Genomic DNA, 19,065 nt, shown 5'->3' on the forward strand with positions numbered 1-19,065 from the left:
TAATTTATTGATTTTGCAGGCATAACTCACTGTGAACACAACAAAGCATTTTCCAGGTGCCCTAAAAGAATAATTTGCTTAGCATAAGTTGCATTTGCCTTGCTTACGCTCAAGGTTACTACAGCTAAGACATTTTCAGTGCTGTTACATAGCTTTCATTGATGTTGCACAACCTGCTCTTCACTGCTCCAAGTTAAAAATGACCCCTGTGTTTTCCTAGCAGTGGGCTACCCTGCTAATTAGTTTCTGTCCAAACAATTCCTCAGATATTAATGTACGGTCCTATCATTCTAATCTTAAATACATTTTCAGTTGTGACTTCAGTAAGGCTTGGAAGAAAGTTCTTATTGATAGTGTTGCCTAGAATAAAAATGCCTCTTTAAAAGCTTTCTACATGAATGAGCTGTTATTATTTGAGGATTGCTTGATTTTAGTTATTTAGTACATTTCTGTCTTCCAAGGAACTCAAGGTAGAATACATTGCTCTCCCAGATCCCAATTTTATATTCACAACATCCTGTTGAGATAGACTCAAGTGAGCTTCATGGATTTAGCTCAGGCATAGGCAAACTCTGCCCTCCAGATGTTTTGAGACTACAATTCCCATCATCCCTGACCACTGGTCCTGTTAGCTAGATATGATGGGAATTGTAGTTCCAAAACATCTGGAGGGTCAGAGTTTGCCTATGCCTGATTTAGCTGTTCTTTCTATCCTGGTCTGACACTCTAACCACTAAATAGGCTGGCTTCTCCCATTTCTTATTTAGCAAGGGCACCCAGTAAATATAAGTGTGTATGAAAATGCCTTGATGAATACGTACCAGTTAAAAGACCTACATTTGTTTCTTTGCATAAGCATACCTGAGTGCTTTGTCTCAGTTGTGTTGAAATCAGATGTAAAACCTGCAACCAGTTCTTGAATATAAATCCAGTATTAATGAGATATTTTCTTTGAAACAGTGATTTGGATATGTCGGAATTCCTTATTAATCCAAATGCTGGGCCTTGCCGCTATAATTTGATTGCAGTTTCAAACCACTATGGAGGAATGGGTGGAGGGCATTGTAAGTAATTTAGTTTGTTCATAAGATAATGCATTTTTTATTGTGGCCTGTTATTAGCACTTTAAGGGAAAATATTCTTGTCCTATCCTAGACACTGCTTTTGCAAAAAATAAAGATGATGGGAAATGGTACTACTTTGATGACAGTAGCGTGTCCACTGCATCTGAGGAACAAATAGTGGCAAGTATATTTTATTTTCCTAGAAACAAGACATAACATGGACTTGCATATATATTTTAGTAAGAAAATAATTTACAACAGGGATTATCAGGAGTTAAATACGGACCTCCTGGTGGATTTCTGAGCAAGGGTTTCTGAATCTCAACATAATAATGGCGATGACAAAATTACTTCCCCAACCCACCCACATTACATTTCTGAAATGGGAATTACCAGAAGTCGGGTTTTTGTGTGGAAGAACTGTGAGCTCAGTTCTGTTCTAAACTCAGAACAAATTTCTGGTCCCAGGGTTATTTTTTTAATCTGAGAGTTGAATCCAACAAATTTTTACTCACAGTAGGCCTATCAAATAATGGCATGACATAACTCATTTCAATGAATCTGCTCTGAGTAAAAGTTGCCTACAGTTGGTTATATTAAAAAAAAAAAGCAAAAGAGCTCCCACAAACCTGAAGTCTGCCCACCCCGATTTACAGTATAATTTGAAATAGCAGTATGCCAAAATGTTACGTACTTAGTACTTTGGCTTGAAGAACAGCCTTGGAAATCTAGAAAGGCTTACCAAATGAGTACTACATTATTCAATAGAAAGCAGTTGCGGAAAGGTTTAATGATGTCAGTTCATAAATACCAATACGGATTTGGGTTCCGTAGTGAAAAACAGTACAAATACAGAATCCTTTCAGTGAATACCATTGTTGGCTTTCTGGGCCCATGTTTTTCAACATATGAAAAGAAAATGGAGATAATACTAAAACTTGGTTGTTCCTTATTTTGCAGTCCAAAGCAGCATATGTGCTCTTCTACCAGAGACAGGACACAATAAGTGGAACTGGCTTTTTTCCTCTTGACCGGGAAACTAAACAAGGTGCTTCTGCCGCCACAGGCATCCCATTAGAGAGTGATGAAGACAGTAATGAGAATGACAATGATATAGAGAATGAAAATTGTATGCACACTAACTAATGGAAGACCTAGAAGCCATACAGAGAAAAACTTTCTTGTGGGAGATACCTACTAAAGCATTGAAATTACCCACCAAATTAAAAATAAAATCTGAGATGGGAAATTTCAGATGACAGAATGTAAATCCTTATTACATTTTAACTTGTGCAGTACTTGAAGTGAAACACAATGAAAACGTTAACAGAATTTGTCTCCTATTACCTTTACAATCTTGTATTCACAAGCTATATACGTATAGGAAATCACAAATAAACCCCTTTAAAATTTCTGCTGCAGTTTGGATGAATTATGGATTTTTTGTTTCGGATGCGAGTTATTATCAACAATTTGTGGATTTGGTTTTTGTGTAACACCACAAGAATATTACTGCCAAGCCTTTATTTTTGGATAGGTGTGTCCATATACATGTAACAAACTTCAATTTGCCTAGTATATGTGACTAATTAATAAGTGCAGCAGTATTCTTGCAACACCAAATTTTCAAATTTATCCCTGAAATAAACGTTGATTAAAAAGCAACTTAATCATGATAGAAAATAACTTGGAAAAGGTGTTTTAACCTTTTGTGGTATAAGTAAACTTCCAGAATATTATGTTCATCTTACTGCTGCTGTGGAACAGGTTCTGGATTTCATGCTGCATTAAGGAATTGAATTTTTCAATTAAATGTAAGTATCCCTCATTGCTTGTTGGATCTACTTTGTAAACATAATTCCTGTTACCTTGCTTATAAGATGTGCGTAATTTTAATCTGGTGTCAGTCCAAAAATTTTAATTGTGCTGTAAAAGTCCCCACCCCACCCCATTTTTGGTAGTTTGGCAATTTTGCAAACTACATGCCGTGTAATAGGGTCCGATTTTTAATAGTATACTGTATTCATAGTAACGACTGTGCATCAAGCTTAGATGACTTTTCCATATAACTTGCCTTCAAATTGTTAATGGGCAACTGGTTTAAAGGTAGGTCTGTTAATTTTCATGTGCGTTCTTGGTGGAATTCACCATAGCCTTACATCTTATCTCAAAAAAGGTAACTTTATTATAGAAGATTTGGCATTTGCATGTTCAAGAGTCAGAACCTGTACAGTAAGTAGATAAAGCATACATACCTTGAATTGGATTTTAATTAACTGTGTTCAAGAAGTCTGGGATGCCAAAAATAAGTGTAACAGTTTGAAACATTTTTTTTTAATTTGCTGCTTTCCCTTTGATATAGTTGGAAGAATGTATTGTTGATTCATATACAATACTGCCTTTGACAGGAACTCCCTAATTGTGGAGGCCCACTTCACATATCTACTACCTGAAGTCCCACCATTGTTAAAAGCAAAAAGTATGATCTTCACTTGAACTAATCAAATACAATAAGTTATAAATTGTGTATTGTAAATAAAGTTCACTCTGTGAGTGCACATTTTGGTAAATTATTTATTTATGTTAGCATTTAAAAGTTTAAAATTGCATTTGACCAGGATAAAAAAATTAGGTTTGTGGACATGGCTTTGCTTTATACTTTGATATTAAAAGCTGGTGTTTCATCCTGGTATTTTAAAGCTGCTTTCTGTTTTTTTAAATGTAAGCTTAGCCTCCTGCATGACAGAGGTTAAAAAATTGTCTGCACTTGAGTTCACTTGGGTTTACATTTGAAATGCGCATGTTTTATTTATAAAAATTTCAATAAAGCTATTCAAGGCCTTATTTAGTCTTTTCATTTTTCTTTTACTAGGAAGTTTTTGGTAATGGATCACCACATGTTGTCAAATATATTATATTACCATGGGTTGTAAAAAGGACACTGACGATATAAATATCTAGTTCCTCCTGCAGGGAACTGGATAAAAAAATACCTATAACTACCAAGTCCCGCCATCTTGAAGTACTAGCAGTTCAAGGAGTTGACAAACATTCTAAAAAACCATGTGGGCAGAGTTCTTCCTGAACTCTTCAGAATGCATAGAAGGGCTAAATATCTGAATGGTCCCCATGACAGAAGCACTGGCAGTGATGTAGGGTGGAAAATTTTATTATAGAAAGACTAAACTAGAACATTTTACTACTAATTAGTTCTCCAAATACCTAAGTTATTCAAACATTCGCTACTTCCATCCAATATAATAAACATTTTTTTTAGAAAAAATATCAATCCAGCATGTTATGGTTGCTCAGCCTTAAAGGGGCTGTACTATAACCTTTTGAGTAAATTTAAACTTCCACAGTGGTTAAATAAAAATACAAAAGGTCGCTTATGTCTTACTTTTAGTGAATTCCACTTGAAGATATTCCTTATTTATCTGCATAACTGGTCTATTTTTATTGTTTATTACATAAATATTTATTACTGAAGTTTTTTAGAGAGTGTGATTGTGTTTTCCTTTTGACGGGCTTGATTTTTTTATTATTAGGGACAGTACACACAGCCAGCTGACATGTGGACTCTACATGAGTCCTTAAAACTTAAATCACGATTGTTTGCTTTAAATTGGGGAGTGTTTAGATTAAATAGGTGTGCGGTCCTAAAATTTTGTATACAGTTTTTTGTTCTTTAGATTCTACAGCTGTACAGTAAACTGAATCTATTTGTAACAAAACCTTGAGGAGGATGAGTGTCTTCTACCCAGATTCGATGAGAGGTATATTTTATATTGTGTATAAAAACCACACACTGTATTTGTTGGGCATAATATAATAGTATTTTTGGGTTTATTAGTTCTTTCACACCCCTGAACAATACTGCAGTCCAAAAGACATATCAGGCTCCCCAATTTAGAGTGGAGCTAGTAGGATAAGATGCAGCAACACCCATGCTGTCTTATTTGACTTGTAATTTTTGAAAACAATTGTGCTGCTATGATCACTGTAGTAACATCTAATTTTCATTCACTTACCTTTTTGCCTGTAGCAATAATGTGTTATTAACCATTTTATCTATATTATTTTTTTATCCCTGCTATGGCCTATGATCAATACAGGAACTGAACTGAAAAGAACCAGAGACTTGTGAAAACACTTTGTATCAAAATTAAGCTTGAAATGGAGCATACTGTATGGGTAACTTGTGGGCTGCCAATAGAATGGGTATGATTTTGGGGGGTAGCCAAAATCTTCTGCTGTGGTTCGGTCTATTGTAGATAAATCAGCGAGAGTCTTGGGGCATAGTGCATGAAAGCAGATGACACTTTAATCATTTGATCATATCCTAGGTGATAATATCCTGACCATATAGATGTATGAGTTGGATTGACCCAAAATTTACAGAGCTGTTCAGATTCCAAATCCTAACTTTGGCTGCATTTGACCTCTAATATGAGGTAGTAGAAGTAAGGAACTAAGAACTATCTTGAGCCTTATCCCCTTTGGCCTGTACCACAAACTTCTAATAGCTGCTTTACTCTTGGATGGTAATACCTTACACTTTGCTTAGTGACATTTCCCCTCTATTCATCTCATCAAACTCACTTATCACCTGCTCCTCTGTCTCTTTCTCAGACCTGGTTCTTGGAGGGCTCATGTATTTGGTATGATCATGAATATAAGGTCTTGCTAGGTCAGGCTATTGGCTCATCTAGTCCGACATCCTTTTCCTACAGCGGCCAACCAGATGCCTATGGGAGGCGCCAAAGCAGGACCTGAGCACAACAGCACTCTCCCTCCTTGTGATTCCTTGCAACTAGTGTTCAAAGGCATACTGTTTCCAACAGTGAACGTAGAACATAGCCATCATAGCTAGTAGCCATTGATAGCTGTATTTGCCATGAATTTATCTAATATTTTAAAGCCATCTAAATTGGTAGGCATCACTGCTTCTTGTGGGAATGAATGCCATAACTATACACTGTGTGGAGAAGTATATGCAACATGCTGCTGCCTGACTTCAGCCCTTTGCACGAGCCTAAATGATCAAGAAAGCAGGATGCTGATTTGCCCATGTGATACAGGAATACGGGAGGTGACTCCTTTGACTTAACAAATTCCATGAAACTTTGCGGAGTCCATCCATGCGTTCTTACAGGTGAATTAGTAATGGTACATAGGCATTGTTTAAAATTATTGCTGGATTAATCCAATGTGAAATAAAATGGTGTTGCCTTCCACTTGTGATGGAAGAGGGTGAAAATATTTCAAAGCAATTTTCTGTAGTACTGGAAACTAGAAATGAGAGAAACAAGCTGTTGGGTTGATCATGAGATAAATGATGAAGTACTAGTTTGCTTTAGTATAAAGAAAACAATTTGAAATTCCTAATAAGCCAAGTGTCTCAAATGTTTTACATCTGTATTATAGCCATCTGTATGAAGCACAACTGAGGTATCTGGAGTTCTTGGGATGCTTACAGGAATAGAGCAAATAACATACACAGTATTAGAACTTGGTTTAAGTAAGGGGTGGGGAAGCTGTGGTCCTACAGACATTTCTGGACTGGCTTTCATCATTCCTGGCCATGCTGGCTGGGAGCAGACGTCCATCAACAGTTTGAGGACTACAGGTTCACCACCACCTGGTTAAAGTGTTTTAGGACTAGCTTAATTTTTGAATTTTCTGGACCAGTTTTCTGTGTATGCCATGTACCCTTGCAGTACACTACTTTCCCATTCCTATTCTCAGTCCATGGCATACTGTAATCTGGATGATACTGGTTGATCATTTGGTGGGCTAATGTGTAGATACAGTGGTGAATCTTACTTGAGACTGAAGCTTTTTGATCCCTTGGGATCTCAAACAATGCTAATTTTAATACAGTGAATACCTGGTGGTGTTTCAAATATTTTTGTACTACACTTTATCAAATTATCTCAGGACACTTTACAATAGCTTAAAGCAGTGGTTTTCAACCAGTGTGCCTTGGCACCCTGGGGTGCCTTGAATGATGATCAGGGGTGCCACGGGCAACACTGGCCTCTCTCGCTCTTTCCTTCCCTCCCTCCACAGATGCCCTCTTGCATCTCTGCCTCCCCAAGGCTTGTACAGCTGTTTGTTGCATCAGCCCTGGCTACAAGCTCCCCAGGCGAATGGTGCCTCTGGGGCTGGCCAGTGGGTGCTGGTTGCTAGGAGCTGAGGCGGCCTCAGAGTAAGCAAGCAAGCTGGTGAGGGAGCCCAGCCCACTGGCCCTTGCTGTTGGGAAATGAACAGACAAGTGGGAGGGTGGGCAGGCAGGTGCTGTTCTGGTCTTTCATGTGCTTGCTGTGTGCAAGGCCTGCCTGGGAGCTGAGTGCCTGCTGCTGCTGCTGCCGCCACTGCTGCCTCCCAAGGGAAGATGCTGGCCTCATGTTCACCTTTGGCCAGTCTCCACTGCACCACTAAGGCTGAGGGTATCCTCTTTCCAGGCCCCTATGGGGCAGTGTGAGGAGGCACCTCACTTGAGCGGGAGGTGGGACAGCTCAGAGACTAGAGGCGGCGGCAGCAGCTGCCCGGAGGACACCCAAGGAGAGAAGGCTGAGGGCACACTCCACAAGGATGTTTGGAAAATGGTGAGAAGCAGCCAGTTCTGCAGGCAAGGGGTGATGTAACTTGTTTCTGAGTCCCACAGGGGTATGGCAGAAAGAATGTGGTTAGTCAAGGGAGCCATGGACTCAATAACGTTTGAAAATCTCTGGCTTCAAGAAATTATATAGTTGTTTTAACACTGCACCTTCTTATAACTTCAGCTGATCACTACCAACAAAGAGTTCGCTAACTCATTTAAAAGTTAATCCAGTCTCTTTTATTTGATGTGCATTAGTTTGTATTTTCAGAAGTATGCATTCTTAATCCAAGAAAAAGCCAGAAGCCAATATTCTAGCTATATTCTGTATTTCCTTATTACTGAAGTACTTGAGTGTATTCTTACCTCAGCATACATTTAGGTTTGGATTGCAAGGTACAATTAAGGCAATGTGGCAGGATATTGCAATTAAAATATTTTAGAGGCTACGTATTTTGAGCATGTGAGTAGCCATGCTAAAGGCAAATGCTTTGATCAATCATGTGCATAAATGTAATCTTAATCATGTACATGTCTTACAGTAGTGTCACAATGACATGGTGGCTCTTAATTCCCCCCCCCCCCTGAAGTTCATCACCATGCCAGTATTATTGAACTATTAATTTAACAATAGAACAAGAACTGAAGAAGAGTCAGTAGCACTTCCTCCATTTATAGCGATGACTCTAGTCTAGTGCTGAAAGGAGGAGAGGTTTTGGCAGAGTCCACAATCCTCTGGCCCAGCTCCTGGTTTGTCAGCTCTGTTCATACTGGTGAGGAGGTGGATAAAGAAAATCCTTTACTCCCCTCCACACCCCCTGGTGTTTTCCACACCTTAACACAGCGGTATATTTTCTCTTGACGCTAATGTACACTTGCCGGGAAAATGTAGGAAAACCTAGCTCTCTGCTGACTGTACTTCTCTACCACACATTTTCAAATATGTGCTCATGACAATTAGACTATGTTTAGAGCACACTTTAAACTGTGCAGCTAAACACATAATGTGGGATGCATCACTCTTGTCACAAGCTGAAAGTAAATGAGGGTGCATAATAAAAAGGAGCCTTAGGAATGATGGCAAATTGCTCACCTAGGTCTGCTGCCGATTTCTCATGAAGAGATCATAGGCTCTTTCTAGATTACGCAACTTTGGCAATGTTATAATCTGTTCCACTAAGTACACATTGTAGAACTGTAGTATCTTGGCATAAGGAATGTGTATCTTAAAGTGAGGGACAGCTGCCAACTTCCCCTTTAAAGAAGCAAGAACTGGAAGCATGGATACTAATATCAGTAAATGCACCTCATGCTTAAGCAAAACAAACAAAAACACACACCCAGGAATAGTATTTATAATGCTTTATCTCACTTCATAACCCTGGGATGCTCTCCAAGCAGCTTACAAAAAACAATTCTCACAATAAAAATGTTACTTAAGAAATGCCACTACAGGGTTACGCAGGTGGCTTTTCCTGCATTCAAGCTTGGCCTTCATTGGTGTTCTCCGATGTAAAGGAGAAGACTGAGCAACTGGATCTCATTCAACCCTTGATTGAGGCAAGCTTCTGCTGGCACCTGCCAATTGCCAGGCAACAGTTCCTGCAAAGGTCCTCTGGGCCAAAGCAACAGGGCTGATCAGCTGTAACCCACTCAATCCATAATGGAAGCAAGTTTTCCTTTACTGGCAGTGGTGTTGGAATCTGAAGCTATTATCAGTAACAGAAGGGTGTTACTACCCTAACCGTAAAAAAAAAAGACAATTAACACTGTAGGGGGTGGGATACAACACAAATCTTAAACAGATACCTTTTTGTTTTGTTTTTTAAGGAAAAATGCAGTGCAACCTGCTACACAATTTCCATTGTTTGATTAAGGAGTATTTGCCAGCCACGGGTGATGTCGATGGCTCAATATGCTTATTAAGATTGGGAACCTGTATCGATTCCCCCTTGCGCAAGACCTACTGAACTCACTAGGTTTTACGGCGGGGTAACGATGTCTATGGCATTGAGCTGGCAGTAAACAACATGGATAATCCCATATCTCTTTGATATGGCAAATCTGAGAGGCAATGGCAGGGATCTTAAAAAAAAAAAAGCCGAGTCGGGGCTGCTGATAATAAGAATAATTAATAAGAATAATTTATTACTTATATGCCGCCCATCTGACTGGGTTGACCCAGCCACTCCGGGTGGATCCCAACAAAAAAAATAGTAAGAACACAAGACAACATCCCACACTAAAAACTTCCCTGAACAGGGCTGGTGACGCAAGGAAATAAGTGCCGGCGATTTCAAGAAAGAGGAGCTGGAATCCCTTCCATGCCACCTTGCATGGGGGAAGAAGCAAGAACTGCACATGCTCTGAGGAACCGACGGCCTCTTTCTTCTGCCCCGTGACTGCGTCCAACCCAAGGCCGGACAGGGTCGCGCCCCGTCTTTGCCCCCCATCTTCCGCCCCTGACAGACCCGCCTCAGCCCCGCCGTCCTCGGGCCGCGCCGCCCTGCGGGCCCTCCTCCCCTCCTTCGCGCCGCCCCTTCTTTGCCAGGCCTCTGTCGCACGGAAGCGGGGCTGACGTGCGGCGGCGGCGCCCGGCATTGTGGGAGCGGGAGCGGACGTGGACGCGGCGGGCCGGCCTTGGAGGCTGAGGCGGCTGCTGCTGGTGGTGGTGCTGCTGCTTTTGCCCGTGGCTCCGCCCGGGACTTGACGGCCTCCGGGCGCCGCCACATTCAGACGGCGACGCTGGCTCGGCCGGGCCTGTCCCTTGCCGGCTTCGCGTCGCTGCCTTCCCCACACGGCGGAGGAGCCATGGCCGGGACGAGCAGCCCCGAGGCCGTGAAGAAGCTGCTGGAAAACATGCAGGGCGACCTGCGGGCCCTGAGCCTGGAGTGCCGGAAGAAATTTCCTCCAGTCAAGGAGGTGAGGGGGGTTTTTTGGGGGGGAGGGGGAGAGAAACTAGACTGTCTCGGGTGGGAGGGGGGGCGTGTCAGTGTTTGTGTGTATTTGTTGTGTCGTGTTGGCCTTTCCCCGGCCTGCTTTAGGAAGAGGTACGTGGGGTCTCGCTGAGGCCTTTCCTCTCCACCCACCCCCGTTGAGAACTGAAATCCCGGAGTGGAACCGAGTCGGGCGGCTGCGTCTACATTGCAAACGTCTGCACCGCTTGGCCAGCGCGGTCCGCTTGCAGCACTTTCTTGTAACAAGCAGTTCCCGGTTGTACCTCCCTCTTCCCAGACTTCAGTCTCTCTAGTGGGCGAACTTTTTAAGTGTACATTTCCTAGGCTTAGCAATGGTGCCCTTTTTTTTTTTGCTGGGGGAGGCAATCGATACCGCTCAAAAGATAGGCAAAAGCCTTCTTATCATCTGTTAGGATAACTTGGAGGCCCTTGTTTGGAGACAGGTGGCTTTGAATATAGTAGGTTTCAAGGCACTGACTGGTAGTAGCAACTGTTTGGGTAATCAGCAAGGATTGCATTACCCAAACGAGTTTGCAAGCTGTTCCTGTTTTGCCACTGATAGGTAAGCAGGTTTCCGTTGTATATTACATTTGAAAGTGGCACTTGGAACAGCTCCCATGTGCGTATCATATTGCTGTCTTGTCCCACTTGCGAGCGGTTGTTGTTGATGGTTTGCGTATGTGAGTCTTCAAACTTTGGTAAGGACTTCAGAATTTTAAGAACTTGAGCTCTGAGAAGCATGCCCTGTTTAATATCTTAAAACTAAGTAAATCAAGCAAAGTTTGTTTTTTGCAGAGTGAAATACTCAATGCTGAAGATGAGAATCATAACTGATAATAATATACAGTAATATGAGTTAGGGTTAGGTGGCACTGCTTTGCGGTGGTTCTGGTCCTACTTTGATGGTTGTTTCCAGAGGGTGGTGCTGTTATTGTCCATCCAGGTGATATTACCACCAGAGTATTGTCAGACCACATTCTAGCCAGTCATAAGCATTCAAGGAGGGCTGGTAAGGAGCATGGCTTGGGGAAGGACCATACAAAGACATCTACAGGGCTGCAGTTGCCCCCCAAGCCTGAGGTTCCCATCTCTGTATAACGATATTTGCCCCTGTAAAAATTCAGGAGCTCTTGATTGTTGAAATCAATAAGCTAAGACTGTACTGATGTTTTTAATGAATTGAAAGAGAATTGCATGTTGCTAGCATTGTGTTCCATAAGGCGGATATGGAGAAAGTAAACAAATATGTTAATTTGATATAAAACAACCTCTTTAATGTGCTAACCTGAGGTTCTAATGTTTTCTTGTACTTTGTTATAGATTTGTTGTACTGTGCCTAGATTAAAATGTGGAGCAAAGGGTGCTCTGTTGTATAGTGCGGACCTCATTGATACCAAAAGTGTTCTAGGGTGTACTTAAAATCCATAGCTTCAGCCTATAGGACATAAACGAAGATGCCAATTAAAGTATATTCCCATGAAAGGGTTTTTTGATGGGGGTGGGGATAATAGTATTGTATACCTGAAGGAGCATCTCCACCTGCATTGTTCAGCCCGGACACTGAAGTCTACCTCCGAGAGCCTTCTAGTGGTTCCCTCACTGCAAGAAGTGTGGTTACAGGGAACCAGGCAGAGGGCCTTCTCGGCAGCGGCGCCCTCCCTGTGGAATGCCCTCCCATCAGATGTCAAAAAGATAAAGAACTACACAACATTTAGAAGACATCTGAAGGCAGCCCTGTATCAGGAAGTTTTTAATGTTTGGCGTTTTATTATGTATTTATGTGTGTTGGAAGCCACCCAGAGCTTCCAGATGGGTGGGGATGATGGTGATGATGATGATGATGATGATAATAATAATAATAATAATAATAATAATAATAATACAACAACAACAGCAACAATAATAATAACATGAAGAAGATGATCTATTAGAGCGTCCGTCAAAGCCTTCCATGCAAAAAAATCCAAAACATTTGGGTGTAACTCACCACGTAGTCATGCATCAGGTTTGTAGATTTGCCAAGTTGGTGGCAAAGTAAGGAGTAGGTAGTAGTAGGTAGCATCATAGATAGCACTGAAGGATGTGAGTAGGAGAGAAATGATTGCTTGATTTGATGGAAGATTTGACTTTCCTTAAGGCAGATTTGAGTAGTAAGTCTTCAAAGTTTAAAGAGCAAAATTTGAGAATCACAGTTCTAAACTTCTACAGAATTTTCCTCTCGTTTCCATAAAATGTTACAACTCTACAGTATGCAAGATGCAATATTTTAGAATATCAAGGCTAACGGAAAGTGGACTGTTTGGTAATACACTATTTTAAAATGCTACAGTTAGACCCGCCTATTATTATTTCCTTTTTTGTAGGATATATTCACAATTTAAAGAATTTGAGAGGACAAACATTTGGGGGAGGCAGGATATAAAGTAACCTTTGTTCTTTGTTAGCCAGTACTACACGTCTGGTTTCTAAACTAGCATTGAACTGCATGGTACTCATTGCACAAGGAACATTAACCATTTTTTTTTAACCCAGTAGTAAATCCTGTACATGAAAATGGCAGAATTTTTTTGTTTTAGTATTTTCACTATCATTCCAACAGCACATAATTAAGCAGGTGTATAGCTATAATGCTTCATTTTATGTAGCTTGTAATGCCTTATATCCACTAACAGTGCAGTCCATTGCACATCTACTCTCGCTGAACACATTGGGGCTTATTACCAGATGATCCAGGTTCAGCCTCCAGAGCAGATTTTGGGGGCTCAGATTTAATGTTTAATGGTCTTGGCTATGAATTGTAATAACACAACATTAATAAAATTATAGGGATAAATGGAAAACCCTTTTGTGTTGAATTTCAGTTTATACACATTTAACTTCCATTCTCAATCTATGTTCAAGCATGACAATAAAAACTTTATAATTAGAAGGGATATATTTAAAAGTACGATGGAGGCTTTGTGCCATGTACCACTAATACATGTGCTGGACAAAGCCAGGCTATATTTGTTTTTTGTTTTTTTAAAAAATAATTTTTATTAACCAACCAATCACATCAAATCAAACCAAATTACATAAATTCCAAATTACAAAGTCGAATTTTAAATTTTTGTTGGGGGTACCCATATTTCAAGTTCCGAAGGGGATCCAATCATAAGCCAGGCTATATTTGTATGCTGAGTAATACTATGGTGGTTACTCTTTAGTATATATAGTGGTACCTCGGGTTACATATGCTTCAGGTTACATACGCTTCAGGTTACAGACTCGGCTAACCTAGAAATAGTGCTTCAGGTTAAGAACTTTGCTTCAGGATGAGAACAGAAATCGTGCTCCAGCGGCACGGCGGCAGCAGGAGGCCCCTTTAGCTAAAGTGGTGTTTCAGGTTAAGAACAGTTTCAGGTTAAGAACGGACCTCCAGAACGAATTAAGTACTTAACCCGAGGTACCACTGTACAGTGGTACTTTGAGTTACAAATGCCTCAGGTTACAAACTCCGCTAACCTGGAAGAATTACCTCGAGTTGAGAACTTTGCCGCAGGATGACAACAGAAATTGTGTGCCAGCAGCGCAGTGGCAACAAGAGGCCCCATTAGCAAAAGCACGCCTCTAGTTAAGAACAGTTTCAGGTTAAGAACGGACCTCCGAAACGATTAAAGTTCATAACCAGAGGTACCACTGTAAAACCTACTTTCTGTGGCTTATTCTTTTGCCCCTGTAACTGTCCATGAAATAGGCACAAGGTTCTACTATCATCCTTGGACTCTATACCAAAGATATTTGGGAACATTTTTCCTGTGAGAAACTAGTAAAGAAAGTGTCACTCTTTTAAAAGTGGTTTTAGGCCATTTATTTCATTGTCCTCAGCAAGGTAGCTTTAGCAATTACTTGATACGGCTGACTGTTAGTCCTCCACAGCTCTGCTCCTGCTTTCATTTAGAGTCCGTCAGCATAAGCTGACAATTTTGAGTAGCGCTGCCTTTCTAGCTGAATCAGCAGTTTCAAGATTCTGAACTAGGATTGCAGTTTTACAGAAGGTTCAGGTTACTGCTGAGGCAAAGTTATCTGCTATCTAGGAGCACAGGCATTGGTGTGGTAAAATATTTAACAGGCTAATAGGAATACTTAAAAGGACTTTGAGTTTTTCAGCTGTACACTAGTCCTTAAAATCTACTAACTTCACTTATTGAAAGAGCTGCATTGTATAATAATAATAATAATAATAATAATAATAATAATAATAATAATAATAATTTATTTATACCCCGCCCATCTGGCTGGGTTTCCCCAGCCACTCTGGGTGGCTTCCAACAAAATATTAAAATACAATAGTCTGTCAAACATTAAAAGCTTCCCTAAAACATATGTAAATATATATGTCAATAATTCAAAGCTAGTTGTATATTTTATTCTCTCACCTTTCCCCCTCCTGGTCCCTTTAATCATAGAATCATAGAGTTGGAAGAGACCACAAGGGCCATTGAGTCCAACCCCCTGCCAAGCAGGAAATATTTGTGTTTGTTTGTTTTCCCCCCTCTTCTGATTGTTACGTTTTATGGAGCTGTTTTAAACATCTAGCAAATGATGTTAAAAAAATAATTAAATTAAATTAAATTTCACACAGTTCACACAGTACTTTGGCATTCAAATAAGACAACATGCTTGATCATGTGATGGTTTGCAAGGCATTAGGTTTTTTTAAACTGGATTCTTTACAGAAGCCCTTGAAACAGAAAGAAATATGAACAAGTTGTTTATTATATTAGACATGTTAGCTTCTATAAGTTTCCCCCCAAGGTTGTATATGAAACAATGTTTGATATAAGAATATGTGGTTTAAAATTGGACTACATAGAATGTCATGAAAACTTACTGTTTAATGTTAAATACACAAAATACTCTGGTATCTTTATTCTCTTTGGTAAAACAGAGTGATTAAGTACTTTATTAATTTGCTAATAATGCAGTTCTGTGCACACTTAACTGGTCACAACTTCTATTAAACTCAGTGGGACTTACTTTTGATTGGAATTGAGCTATAAAATCTTGCAACCCTGGTTTCATTTAACTTCTTTTCGTAGCCGAACCTTGTTAGGAAATACATAAAAAGTAGAACATTGTGGCATTCTAGTTAACTTTTCAGCTGAGTCAAGAATGTTTTAACATCTTTTTAGTTACAGTACCCTTGTTGGATTTTCTGCTGCATTAGCAAGAGTGTTGTGTATTAGGTTTAGTTGGCATCTAATCTGTGTATAAGGGAGTGGTTGGAAGTATAGACTGGTCTGATTGGTGCATGCACACTATCTGTGTAGACACAATATTCGTATTCTTGTCTACCTCTCTGAATGCCTTGAATATTGTATGTGAAACATGAATGAGATCAGAAAAAAATAGTTTGGATTGCCATGGGATGTTCTTAGACAGAAATTGTGTATTTATGTTTATCCTTTAAGCAACTTCCATGCCAACACCTCAGAACTGTGTTTTTTTAACTAAGCGTTTATTGAGCGCACTTGGGTATACCATAGGAGACCTTAAAAAGTGAGAAAATTTGCAAATAATAAAGAGATAACGATGTGAAGGTCTTAAGGCAGAGATGGGAGATGTAATGAGACTCAGTTGTTAATACATCACATTCTGGGGCATTGAAATATACTTTCATGGGAAGCAATTTCTGCCACAAGATTTTGCAGGCATAACAACTTTAATTTCACTTCTGTTAAATGAAGAATTGCTTTCTTATAGTACAGTCTGAGAAGTGGCTTTTAGATTGTAAGCCTGAGGTCAGCGATGACTTACTACTGATTATAGTAAGCTGCTGTGGGAGCCATTTCAGCTGAAGAATAGGATAAAATGCTTCTAAGAAAAAACTAATATATTAATAATCTCTTGTCTTTTCTTTACAGGCTGCTGAGTCAGGAATAATAAAAGTAAAAACGATAGCTGCACGAAACAGTGATGTCTTGTCAGGTAAATATTTGCAAACACCAAAAATCCTAATCAGAAAATTTATTTTAAGTCTCTTTAAATCATGGGTGTCAAACACAAGGCCCGTGGGCCAAATCCGGCCCGCCAGACCTTGTCATGTGGCCCGTGTAGCCGCCGGCGGCCGCCAGCCTTCACCTTTTATTCTCGCTTTTTTCTTTTTCTTTTTTTGACACAAGAAAGTTTACATGGTGCGGCTCCCTACTCGCCTCCCCCCGTTGCTCTTAAGGACGTGGCTGCTGCTTCAAATGTCCCCTCGTCTCTCAACTTGTGCCTTCGTCGTCGGGGGCCGAAGCGAGGCGGGCAGCTGGCTTCTCTCTCCCGCTCACTGCTCAAAAAGAGCAAGCAGAAGGTCAGGTCTCTCCGCGCCGCGGAGGGGGAGTCTTTTTCCTCGGAGAAACTTTTTTATTCCAGCGTTGGATCTTCTCCGGGGATGCTGGATCCTCCCCGCCCGCCCCCCAAACTCCCCTTTTCTTCCAATCCTCAGCCACCTTGGAATCCCTCTTGGTGGGAGAGAAGCGTTTTTGGCTTCTGCGGAAGGTTTCCCTTGCTGCCGCCGCCACCAGCAGCAGCGGCAGCCCTGTCTGTCTGAAACGGCCGCTGTTTGGTTTAATAACACGATTTTGTTATGTCTGCTCAGCTCCGGCCAAGCGGCTCCTTCTCTGTGCGTCCACGTTACATCGGGGGTTCCCACGGCCACGCTTCCCGTGTCTCCCCCTCCGCCCTCCACCGAGGCGTGTCCCCTTGCAACATCTGAAATTATTTTCTCAGAAACGACAACTTTGGGGCTCTTCTTTTCTTCTCTCCCTCTCTGCCCCCCCCCTCCGCTGCTCTCACGCTCTCCCCCCTCGCCGATCCCAGGATCTGATTAGATTTCCAATCACAACCCAGTGATTTCAGCCAGGAGCAAGCCAGCAATCCGGAGCATCCGCGTCTTCTCCTCGCCAAACTCTCCGCGTTATTATATCCGTTCGCCTTGCCTCCAACTCCTCTGCATTCCCCCCTCCCAGCATCGCACATCAAATGCAAAGAGATGCTGATGGTGGCGGCGGCGGCGAGCTTGGTGGCGGGAGGAGGAGAAAGCAGGAAGAGAGAGAAAATAAAATTCCCACCAGATGTTAAGAATCCATCATCATCATTTATTTTTTTTAAAGGAGAGTCTGCTCCCAGGGTGGGTGGCTTCGAAAGCCCCTCTCTCCTCGCACGTCCTGCTATTGCTTCCCGATCCTTCCCGCCGTGCAAACTCGCCCTGCGGGAGGCGTCCTCTTCTCCTCCGCGCTGGATTTCACCAGCCCGGGGCTTCCCTTCCTCTTCATTTTGCCTCCCTCTCCATCTTTGCACAGCCAGCCTTTCCAGGACCGACGATGCCCGTGATCAAGTTGTTCTTTGGGAATATGGGGTGGCTGGTGGGGGGGGTGAGTAGGAGAGAGAGAGAGGCGCGCACGCACACACACTCCAAACACATAACGTCCTTCTGGACCGTCTACATTATTACAGAAAACAGTAATAATTGAATGCAGTGACAATAATTTATGATATTAAGAGTGGACACATAGTCCTACAGATACAACCGGCCCTTTGAGGGTGACCAAACTGCTGATGTGGCCCCCGATGAATTTGAGTTTGACACCCCTGCTTTAAATCAAAGCTTTGTGTGTGATTTGTTGTTGAATATCTTTAGTGCTTTTAGAACATGAAGATAATAATGGTCTATGGGTTTTCAGTAAAAGTTATGACAATGTGCTAGTCCAATTTTTCATCAAAGCAGGTGAAATATATATAGTTATCAAAATTCTGGGATAGTCTTTGGTATCTGAAGATCCTGTTTGAATCCTCAGTGATTTCCAGGTACTCAAGTTCAGGGAAAGTTTACACAGCGAGCACCTGTTTACGTTTTTTAGGATTCCACCTCATTATCCCCACCCCTCGTGTGACTGAGACAGCAAACTATGATTCCTAGCGTAGCATTTGATTTGAACTGGGCATAGAGGTTTTGGTCACTCCACAATGTGAAGCCAGTGGCATGCCATGCAAATGCATCCATTCCCTCTTGTAAGAAAGCATTAATTACCTTCCTAGCTCAACCAGCTGACCCCTCCCTGCCCAATTTTGTAAATGAAGAGGGGCAAGGATCCAACAGTTGTTGCACAAACCTTACCAAATGCTCTGTCCACGCCCTCAGGCTGCAACAACTGAAACCTGTCCAACAACATCCAACAAATAAGTGCTCCAGAATTGCCTGCTCTAAAACCTGGAGTCCAAGTTCCAGTGGATGCAAGTGAAATTATCCTCATAATGCCTTGCAAACAGTCACAGGCTCTACCATGTGCCTAGGCCCACAGGTAATAGACCTTGGCCGCCCAGAACAACTGCACTGGATGACAAAACTGGGGCACAGAGGAGAAGTAAGCTTACTTTGCCACTTTCAGAGCTACTGAATAGAGTGTGACCTGGG

At 41.4% G+C, this 19,065-nt stretch overlaps 2 protein-coding genes across 9 annotated transcripts in view; both read left to right on the forward strand.

Annotated features, from left to right (window-relative positions):
- The window catches only part of USP15 (ubiquitin specific peptidase 15), a 52,557-nt gene extending 48,649 nt beyond the window's left edge, over positions 1 to 3,908 (forward strand). For all 5 annotated transcript variants that reach the window (XM_083574425.1, XM_083574423.1, XM_083574422.1 and 2 more), the window contains 3 exons: positions 961 to 1,064; positions 1,156 to 1,244; positions 2,025 to 3,908. In XM_083574425.1, coding sequence (XP_083430551.1) covers positions 961 to 1,064; positions 1,156 to 1,244; positions 2,025 to 2,210 — 379 coding nt within the window. In that variant the 3' untranslated portion in view covers positions 2,211 to 3,908. The remainder of the gene's footprint in view (positions 1 to 960; positions 1,065 to 1,155; positions 1,245 to 2,024) is intronic.
- A 5,548-nt stretch (positions 3,909 to 9,456) lies between these two features.
- Positions 9,457 to 19,065, forward strand: part of MON2 (MON2 homolog, regulator of endosome-to-Golgi trafficking) — a 56,423-nt gene continuing 46,814 nt past the window's right edge. For 3 of the 4 annotated variants that reach the window (XM_083574305.1, XM_083574306.1, XM_083574308.1), the window contains exons 1-2: positions 9,457 to 10,590; positions 16,532 to 16,595. In XM_083574305.1, coding sequence (XP_083430431.1) covers positions 10,480 to 10,590; positions 16,532 to 16,595 — 175 coding nt within the window. In that variant the 5' untranslated portion in view covers positions 9,457 to 10,479. The remainder of the gene's footprint in view (positions 10,591 to 16,531; positions 16,596 to 19,065) is intronic. The other variant, XM_083574307.1, reaches the window with a different exon arrangement.

This window comes from Podarcis filfolensis (genome assembly GCF_964270895.1).
Source record: "Podarcis filfolensis genome assembly, chromosome: 10".
Lineage (NCBI taxonomy): Eukaryota > Metazoa > Chordata > Lepidosauria > Squamata > Lacertidae > Podarcis > Podarcis filfolensis.